This window comes from Quercus suber, unplaced genomic scaffold, assembly GCF_002906115.3.
Source record: "Quercus suber isolate HL8 unplaced genomic scaffold, Cork oak 2.0 scaffold_34, whole genome shotgun sequence".
NCBI classification, from domain to species: Eukaryota; Viridiplantae; Streptophyta; class Magnoliopsida; order Fagales; family Fagaceae; genus Quercus; species Quercus suber.
In genome coordinates this window covers 651,938-662,965 of record NW_027069499.1, presented here as the reverse complement: position 1 = coordinate 662,965, position 11,028 = coordinate 651,938, and the positions used below count along the sequence as shown (strand labels likewise).

The window sequence follows — 11,028 nt, the reverse complement described above, 5'->3', positions numbered from 1 at the left end:
GAAAATGTTGTGGACGTGACACTTCTTTTTTTGGAATAATTCCAATTCTACTCATTGATCCACTAATTCATTCCATTCACTGATTGTTATCTTCTCCATCCTTATTGGTACAATACTTCAAGTGCAATATATTAAAATTTTCAATTAAATTGAAATACTTGGTTATATTGACAATTTTTATTATTTTCAAAATTGTTTTTGCTTGAAAATGAAAATTGAATTTAATACAACTATATGTTTTAATTTTATGGACGATTTGTGACTCATTTGATTTTGAATTGTAGAATTTTTTTTTCCTTTTTGAGTTAATAAATTAAAATCATTGTTTTGGACGATGCCTTTGATACGTACAAAGCCTATTTTGATTATTTATTCGCGCATTTTCTCTATTAAGAAATCTAATATATTGCACTTAAGGTATTATAATACATAAGCATATTGGATTTCTTAAACCAAGCCAAACGTTTTGCAAGAGATGTTGGAATTCAGAACTTTATCATTGAAGGGGATTCCTTGGTAGAATGCTCTCTGTGGTCACACTTCACCTCCTTCTTCAGTGGTAGCAGTTGTATTGAGTATCAATGTCTTGTGTGGGTTTGTGTACCATGTTGAATTTTCACATAATCGTAGACAAGGTAATAAGTCAGTCCATCTATTAGCAAAATATGCTATAAGTATTGTTAATTTTATTGTTTGGATGGAAGAGAATCCTTACTTTATTGAGCTGGCTCTTCACCAAGATGTTTCAATCTCTTTATGATTGATCAATAAAGCTTTCAGTCTTCCTATCCCCAAAAAAAAAAAAAAAAGTTGGCATGTATTTCCTATTGAAAAAACAAAAAAGTTGGCAATATTTAATGATATTAATTCTCATGCATTCTTTATTGTACAACTTTCATTCGCTTTATCCCTTCATATCAATTAAAAAAAAAAAACTGTTAAAGTTATGATTTATGCCTAAATAAAGGTGTGTACAAAGTTTATTAGAAAAATAACCGCATATATGTAAGGGCAGTATTTGTTTTCAACAGTATACATTGTGTTTTTCATAACTTGAAATTAAATCACGGTTTCAGTTATCAATAATAAAAAAAATAAAAATAAAAACACATTATTTTAAAAAATTAACATTTTTTTTTTCTATATGTAAAGCTTTTGTTGGTCCAAGGCAAAGGAAAAAACAAAAACGAAAAGAAACATATCGCACATGAACTACTGCTAGCAGATTGATCTAAGATTTTATCTGTTTCTACATCTAATGTATCAGGATAAAAGTCCATAAATTTTCTGCAACCGACTGCTGAAATTGATGATCTACTTCTTTTGTCCCTTTTTAGACACTTGGCCTCACGTGTAAAGGCAGTAAAGCATATATAGTGGCACGTTGATATCACTCAAATGGCCCAATCTGCTTTACCCACTTCATCAATGGCAAGTGATGACCAAGAGCGCTCCCAATGCTGTTTCCTCAAGTGGATGAATTTCCAACAAGAAGAGCTCTTAGAGCTCCACCAAGCTCTAGCCCTACACGCCCACCACCACCACAAAAAGTCCATAAATTTTCTGCAACCGACTGCTGAAATTGATGATCTACTTCTTTTGTCCCTTTTTAGACACTTGGCCTCACGTGTAAAGGCAGTAAAGCATATATAGTGGCACGTTGATATCACTCAAATGGCCCAATCTGCTTTACCCACTTCATCAATGGCAAGTGATGACCAAGAGCGCTCCCAATGCTGTTTCCTCAAGTGGATGAATTTCCAACAAGAAGAGCTCTTAGAGCTCCACCAAGCTCTAGCCCTACACGCCCACCACCACCACCACAACAACAACATCAACAATGGAAACGACCTAATCCAACTCGTAGCTAGAAAAGTGCATCAAACACTTCCAAGACTACGCTGACAAGCGAAGCCGACTAGCCCAGAACGACGTTTCTGCTTTCTTTGCCCCAACCTGGTGCACCAACTGGGAAAACTCGCTGCTTTGGATCGCTGGTTGTAGACCTTCCCAATATTTCACACTCATTTATGCGCTGAGTGGGTTGGAAATTGAGGCTCAGCTCAACAGTTCCTTCGGGGCACAAGCACTGGGAAACTCGGCGACCTGTGTTCCAAACAACTTCACCAACTCGACGGTTTGCACAGCAAAACGATCAGAGCTGAGGAAAAATTGACAACCCAGTTGGCGAGTTTGCAAGAGGATGTAGCAGACCAGCCCATTGCAATGATTGCAAAGGGGTTGTTCCATGTCGGTGAGATAAATAGAGAAGTTGACAAGGTTCTGGATCAACATGAGAAAGCCATGGTTGGTGTTTTGGAAGAGGCTGATAGGTTGAGGTTGAGCATACTCAAGGAGCTGATAGAGATATTGACGCCTGTGTAAGCTGTGGAGTTTCTTGCAGCTGGTAAGAAGCTCCACCTATGTGTTCATGAGTGGGGTAAAAGGAGGGATTTTAGCCATGGTAGAGGAAGTTTTAACAAGATTAATTAGTATGACTAATGTAGTATGTCATGCAAATATGTATATGGTATGTCGCACTACGGATAAGCTGATAAATGTGTTGGTTTCAGGTTTGGTTAAATGCTAGTTTTGTGCTAGTATTGCAGTATATTTTATCAAAATAAAGTATTGCAGTATGCTAGTGTGCGTGCTGTCCCTTAAAAAAATCTGTGTCCACAATTATAGGTATAGTAATTTTTGTGTTTAAAGATTCACCTTATACCTGGTTCCAAATAACACAACTAGTAAAAAAAAAAATCTAATTGAATATAAGATCTAGGTTCTAAATTTCGTTATACAAATAAAAATAAATTAGTATTTTAACTTGATGATAAGCATTCATTTTAAAATAGACCTAATAATTTTAAATTGTATTGTATTTTTAAATAAAATAAAATAAGAGTGGTGTACCCTAGTGGAAATTAAGAAAACGAGGAGGAAGAAATCAAAAAAGTGTATTTAAAACTATTTTGCATACTCAAATTAATGGAGGCAGCTTCTGTGCTCTTATGTGATAGAGCAGTGTGTGGTGATCATTGATATATGTGATAGAGGGCTTGCCTGTTATATGCATATTTGTAGTAGAATAGAACTAAAACGGAGCCGCACCGATTCCCTCGAGAAGAAAACCGAAGCAAACCAAGCAATGTCTCGCATAAATTAATTAATTGGTTAAGCGGTGTTCGAAGAAAACGCAAAAGATTAGAAACAGTAAGAACCACGTTCACATATAAACTTAATGGCCAACGTAACGTGATCAAATGCTACACCAAAAACTATGTTTATGAAAAAAGGATGAAAATGCACGTGGAATAGTATCAGAATGGACCATAGAATTAGATCTCTTTAGTCTTCACCCATCACAAAAATACTTGGAATCTATTATGGCCTGTTTGGATGTTTAAAAAAGGAGGGGAGTAGAGTAGAGGGAGGGAGAGTAATCTAATTACCTTATTTGGAAGTTTTTTAATGAATGAGGGGAAGGGGTTTGGAGGGGTTTCAACTCCCTCTAGCCCCCCCATTTTTAATTCCCCCAAATTGGAGAGATTTGGAGGAGAGTAGAGTACATAAACTATTAACCAAGTAAATTACATAATTTACCCTTATTATATTAAAAAAAATTACACAAGGGGAATGGCTAATTACTCCCTTCCCCTTACTAATTTTAAAACATCCAACAAGGTGGAGGGGAATCATTTTCCTCTACTCTCCTCCCCACTACTCCCCTCCCCTCTACTCCCCTCTACTCTCCTCCCTCTCTAAACTTCCAAACAAGCCATTAATTATCTACAATCATAATCAAGATGCAACTTGGTGAGGAATATATATATATATATCAATACACTTTAATTTATCTCGGAATAACCGTGGCCGCGGTTTTTTAGTTGCGTTTTTAAGAAACGCAGCTATAGAGTGATACTTGAGCCGCGTTTCATAGAAACACAGCTCCAGCACCAGAAGTTAAGTTGCATGCGCTGAACGCAACCCAAGATCAGCTCCAAAGCCGCGTTTCATGTGGGTGCAGCTGCGTTTTTCTGGGTTCTGCTTAAGCCACATTTTAAAAACGTGGCATCAAGCCCATTTGAGTGTTTTTTTTTTTTTTTTTTTTAATATATATGTCCTAAAGCTCCGTTTACACAACACGGCTATAAGGCTATTCTAAAGTTGCGTTTAAGAGTTAAACACGGCCATAGGCACCCTTGAAGCTGTGTTTACATAAACGCGGCTTCAAGCATGTCTGTGCTGCATTTATGTAAACGCAGCTTTAGAACCCAGTATTAAAGGAAGCCACTCTCTAAGCAGCCACTACCCTAAGCAGCCACTCTCTCTCTAAGTAGCCACTACCCTACGTTTTACCCTTCATCAGTTCTTTGAACACTACCCTAAGTAGCCACTCTCTCTTTTAGCCCATCAAACACCCTAAGCTGCTCACACCCTCTATTTCTACCACCGATCCTACTCACTGGCGCCGACAAAGCCCATTCCTCCGTCACCGGCACTGTTTGGGATCTCAATCTCACTCAAGACAGTTTCACAAGGCCGACTAACAGTAAGTTTTTTAAATTGTTTGTTTCGATTTTAGGTTTAGGGTTTCGATTTTCGATTTAGGGTTTAAATGGAATTTTGTGGTCTGTTTGGATCCCTTGGATTTGGATTTGGATTTGGATTTGAGAGGATACAAATCCAAATCCTTTGTTTGGGTAAGTTAAAAGAAATAGATTTGGATTTGGTCCCAAATCCAACTAGAATTTGATAAGTCCAGATTATTCAATTTCAAATACCCTCACACATGATGAAATTTGAAATCTCTCACGCATGTTGTGCCCTATTTCTCTATCCGCTCACTTCTCTCTGTGTCTCTCTTCCTAGCCACAACTCACAAGTTCTTCCATCTTTCTCTTGGCAATTTTAGGTTTGTTTCTCTCAATTCTTATCTTCCTCTTTAACCTCTATATTTCTCTCTTTCTACTAAGTCTAAATCCACAAAGGCTGTGGGTTTTTCAGTGGATTTCATTTGATTTCTTTGTGGGTTTGTTTGGGTTTCAGTCTATTTTTCTCTTTTGGAGATTTGGGGTTCACTATTTATGGCTTAACTGGTAGGTTCCTTGTTGATATTCTGATTATTTTATCATAAGCTGGCTTTTGTGTTGGTTATTTGATTTTCATTGGCAAAGGATATGATCACACCTAATTTAGGTGGAGGCTTTATGAGCACCCTCATTAAACTTGGTCTTTGTGTGAATTTGTTCTTTACATTGCCTATAGTGATGAACCCAGTTTATGAGATTGTTGAGAGACGGTTTTGAAGTGGGACTTACTACCTGTGGCTGAGCTGGTTGGTGGCTTTGTCTGTCCCAAATTTTGCTGACTTCTTATCTTTGGTGGGGAGGGGTGTATGTTGTGCTTTAGGCTTTGTTTTGCCTCCCTTGTTTCACTTAAAGGTGTTTAGGAGCGAGATAGGATGGAAAGGATGGACTTTGGATGTGGGGATTATGTTGTTAAGAATTGTTCTTGGGGTTTTAGGAACTTGGTATGCTCTGCTGGAGATTTTCTTCCCAATTGGATGATTTCAAATTGAGTGTACTGTGAATGGTAGTGTAGAGTGAACTATGAACCATGTTACCAATGTTGGTAAGAAATGGCATTATTAGTCATAAAAAAAATGCAGGTACAATATTACAATCTTACAGAAACTTTGAATTTTTGTAAGATTTCTTGTGGGATATGTTTCAGTTACATTACTTAGCCATTTTTCATATGATTTTACAATAATGTTATGAGAATCTCGATTTAGAGCTTTTGTTCTTTCATCTTCTCTTGTATGGAGTAGCTTTTTTTTGTCTTCAAAGGACTAGAATTGGAGTTACTTTCCATTTGGAAAAATCAGACTTCAGCTTGGCATATATTTTGTTAATGTCTGCAGAGTTGTTCGAAGTTATTTTGTCAACTGAGTGGTTATTTTAATGAACCAATTCAATTTGGCTCCATTAGTCTGGAGTCTTGCTGATCTCGTCTTTGGTAGTGAGGGCATCTGCCATGCACCATCTTTTGTCTTGCCTGTAGGTGTTCATAGTATATTTATTGTTGGTTTTGCAGTTCTAGGAACAAGGTCTTCTACTTCATAATGTGTCCAAATTTAAATCTTCTATTTGTGATGATGCAAGTGCAACCTGATTTATCAGTTGATTTTGCATTTCTGTCACATAGAAGACATTGACATTTTTGGTTTCTAAACCTATATTTATTTTAGATGATCAAATCTTTAGATGTGGCAATTCCTTAGTTCAGAAATGATTTTTTCTACACTCATTAGGGAAATGCTTGGGTTGATTAATTTGATTTGTTCTACACTCATTTCAAATCTCTTGTAAACTGTCTATAGGCCAAGCCCATAAACAAGAGCAATACACACATCGCCTAACAGGTTGATGTGTCATAACCAATAATAATTTTTTAATTCATTTGGCATATATCATTCCTCTTACAATATCTAGACCTACACAGTTGTGGGACTTACATGTTGTGAGTGAGATTTTAAAGACCATAGATTGTGAGAGAGATAATGAATATGTCGGTTACAATTAATAGTTATTTCACAAGAAATCTTCTCCATAACCTCACAGCTGAAATCATTTTTTAGTAATGTCTTCTCTAATTGCTAATGCTCATTGGCTGCTAATAATCAGTTTGGTGGGGCAAGTGTTGGTATCCATATATGGAAAGTGATAAGAATGCGGTGTAAGATTGATGTAGGTGTATATTTGATATGGTTGTGGACCAGCCTCCTAAAATGGACTATGTTCATCTTTTCAATCCTTTTTAATTCTAAAAAAGTTTGAAATTGAACAATGTCTACATCTTCTCGAAGAATGGAGTGTCAAATGGGGATAAGGTAGGTCATAAGACCAATTATATATATTAGAGCTAAGTTCGTTCTTAAGACCTAAATTACACATATATAACGCACATATATGTTTTTTTTGTTTTCTTTTTTCTTTTGATTTACTGGGCAGGCTTTGTCCAGTGCTCGTACTCGTTCTTAAGACCTAAATTGCACAAATATAACGCACATTTGTGTCTCTTTCCCTCATAACGTTATTCTGCCAAATTGCTCCATGATCATGCCTTTTGATACAAATGTGCATCTAAGCATTGCTGAATTACAATTTCAAATTCATGTTAGTATTATGTATTGAAAGCAAAAATTTGAGAAATTTAACTTGACAAAGAATAATTTGTGCAGTTTTACCATGAAGTGGACAAGAAAGCGTTTCCATTCAAAATGGAAGCAAATGAAACTGAGGACACTCCTAAGGCCACACAACTTGGTGGACATTCTAAGCATTTTGTAAACTTTTTTTGTGAATAGACATGAGCAAACATTTGCATATATATTTTTGTTAACACAAGGTTAGTGATGTTGCTGCCTGCTTCCTATGGCTGTTTAAGGACAGTTTTGAATGTAAAAAAAATCCTGATAAATATTTTTTGTGATGTACAAAACTTACATATAGCTTTTGGCAATTGTGTGTTGGGAACTTGGGAATGTTGGGAACTTGTGAATTTGTTGGGAGAATTTGTTGTGAATGTAGGGAACTTGTGAATTTGTTGTGATGTTGAGATAGCAAGAAGTTGTAATAGCAGGGAAAAAAAAAAAACCTATAGTTGCGTTTTTGAAAACGCGGCTATAGGTTTTCGATTGTAGCTAAAAGGGGTCCTATAGCGACGATTTTTATAAATGCAGCTATAGGTCTAGCCTATAACGACGTTAAGAAAACGTAGCTCAAACCGTGCCTATAGATGCATTTTCAGAAACGCGACTATAGACTCCCTTTTCAGCAACATTGAAAAAACCTACAGCCGCGTTTTTAAACACGACTATAGGTCCGAAGTTATAGCCACAGTTATAAACGCAGCTCAAAGTTGGCCTACAGCTGCATTTTTCAAAAACGCAGCTATAGGATAAGACCTATAGCTGTGTTTCTAAAAACGCAGCTATAGGCCTGAATCCTATAGCTGCGGTTAAGAAACGCGGCTATAGGTCGACCTTTGCTACGATTACAAAAACGCAGCTATAGACCCACAGGGGCCTATTGCTGCGTAGTATAGGCCGTGTTTGTAAATGCAACTATAGGAACCGCGGCTAGAACCTATAGCCGCATTTAAAAAATGCAGCTATAGACCCTTTTTTTTTTTTTTTGTGGTGAAACCAAAAATGCCCATTGGACCACTAAGCACATAAATGTCACTATGAAGCTTAGAATCACATTCTCAAGTGTTTATGCACAGCACAAAAATTATGTTTCTTCTATAACAATAATTTCAATGAACTGTAATGCTTATCTCTTATATCTCTTAGTAGTATGTCGCAACTAGAGGGGGTGTAGGGCCAAATGATTTACAATTCAACTTCTTCTTGGTCTCTAATCCTCAGTACACTCTAAAGCTTCACTACTCATGCATTCTCAAATTGGATTATGCACCAAATGTATTAAGACAGACCCATGATCCTATACCAATTGGGTGCAAGATCATCAAAATGCGTAACATATTGCATAATCTACCCTAATGTCCAAGCCTACACATAAGCGTAAGGGCTATACGGTCTCTTATACAGGCTAGGTAATTCAAAGAAAATAATAATTTTGTGGACAATCTACAAGTTTCTTTCAGGCAATAAAGGTGCAATAATTTTGTGGACAATCTACAATGCATGCTCACTAATATTTGTTTGTTAAACTGGATATAGGGCAGCAAGCTTAAAGTACCATCAAATATGTGATATAGGGTGGCAAGCTTAAAGTACTATCAAATATGTGCCTATAATGCATGCCTTTCTCGCAAAGTTGAACTAGCATGCACACTATAAGTGGCATAGAAATACAAAATGAGATGAGATGATTGTTAAGAGGGCAAAGTGTAATTTTATGTTGATTTGCTCAAAGTATAATGCCAAGTATGTTGTAGTATTTTGTATTGTACAAATGAATAGATTGTTGTTGTTAACTATCAATTGCTACAAAAGTCTTCAAAATCCGTATTCCCTCTCTTCAACCTCAATTTTTTTAAAATAAATATAAAAATAAAAACTCTCAAAAAGTTAATATAACACACCAAGGGCTCAAAACACCCAAAAAAAATGATGAGATACTTGTTTGGGAAATGAAAACTTTGGTTTGGATTTATGAATTGCTTTCATTGAAACAAAAGTAAGCAAATTACAATTGGGAACCAAAACCTTCTATTGAGTAATACAAAAAAAATAAAAACAGGGGAGATAGTAAAGGTTCCCACCTAAGTACAAAAAGATATCCAGCAAGTTACATAAGCGGTCATGTTTTCATATCTAAAATACTTATACATCAATATGGTCCTATCCATTTAAAGCAAACTAATTGCTTCCACCTTTCCATGAGATCACCAAAACTTATTCGTTAGTACCATGCCAACTTGTATCGCATGAACCATCTTTGTGCAAGCTTGGTTTTTTTTCTCTTTCCACAAAATTCATACTAACCTCTTGATAATGAGAACCCTAAAAAAATGAATGATAATATATATTACAATCTATACATTCAAATTTGCTATAAATTTATAAAATCTCTAAAATAGTTAAGGGGAAAAAATTGTACCTGAGATTCGTTATCAACTTTTTTCATTTGATTCATACCAACCTTTTGATAGTGATGACCCTACAAAATAAAATGAATGATAATATATATTATAATAAATACATTAAAATTTGCAACATAAATTACACTAAAAATTTAAAAGTAGCTAACTAAAAAAATGCATACCTAAGATACATTATCGTGGTAAAGAAAATGGTGCATGCCAAACTTTTGACTTATCATACTTGTTTAAAATGGAAAAGTTCCTCCTTGTAACATATTTTGTTGGCCAAAATATGGATGTATCTCAGTGATATTAGGAATTCCACTTATGTTTGGCCACACAAGCGATTAGGGAAAAAAATTGACAACTCTTATCACAAATATGCTATGATTTTGACTGTTGCATTTCAAAATTCTACATTTTATATACAATATAATTGCATTTCAGTATACTCAATTTAAACCTATTAGCAACATCCTGATAATAGAAAATAAGGAGTCTTACATTAAAGTTAAAACTCTCATGCATTTCAAGCATACCAAATCCCATAGTAGAATTTGTACTATATACATTTCCAACCTTGGCAGAATCCTACAAAAGCACAAAGTACAAATGTTAATAATAGTAATAACAATGATTAATTATCCAAAAAAATAAGTAAATAATAAAATTATAGCCTAACCTTCTCACAAATTTCCTCAATAATTGAAGTCTCAACTTGGTTAACTACATTCCCTTTGTTAATTATAGTCTTCATTTTATTTTTCTTTTCATTTTCCTTTTTTTCTTAACAGCTTGTTCAACCTTTAATATCTTCCTTTTAAATGATGGTCGTCCCTTTTGACAAACAACCACTGGATCAAAAAAATTTCTAGCTTCTTTTGATATTACAAGACCATTGCCACATGAGGTGGAATCATTCTAAATATCTATAGAAATAGGCTTATTGCTACCACAATCATTTCCCCCTTCCTTGAGCTCCCCTTTCATTTCACATATTTGTGTCATCACATTCTTATATGTATTTTCAAAATCTGCTGCCAAATTAGCAACCTCGTAAAAGGCATTACACATTTTTTTATAGCGACATGCTTTAGGTTTCAAAGGCCAATTGTCATAACTTATTCAAACTTTAGTGTGCCTCTTTTTGACATTTTTATTCCATCTGTTTAAGATGTACTTGTCTGGTATTCGATAAATCTTCCTATGAATAAACACTAATATTTGATGCTTGCATACTATCCCCTTGAACTCAAACAACTTGCATTTGCAATTAACTTCACTGTTATCCTCATTAAAATACACATGAAAAATTACACTCTGCTGACCTTCTCCATGTGATACATCTTCGCTTCATACTTTGAAAAGTTGTCATATTCCCTGCATGAAGAGAAACTGCAACAAATATTT

At 35.3% G+C, this 11,028-nt stretch overlaps 1 protein-coding gene across 1 annotated transcript; it reads left to right on the top strand.

The window, feature by feature from the left end:
- The first annotated feature begins 1,398 nt into the window (after positions 1-1,398).
- LOC112033413 (protein DOG1-like 1) lies at positions 1,399-2,493 on the top strand. Its single transcript, XM_065770683.1, is given in 3 exon segments — positions 1,399-1,638; positions 1,868-2,072; positions 2,075-2,493. Coding segments are annotated over 3 exon segments (864 nt in total).
- The last annotated feature ends 8,535 nt before the right edge of the window (positions 2,494-11,028 follow it).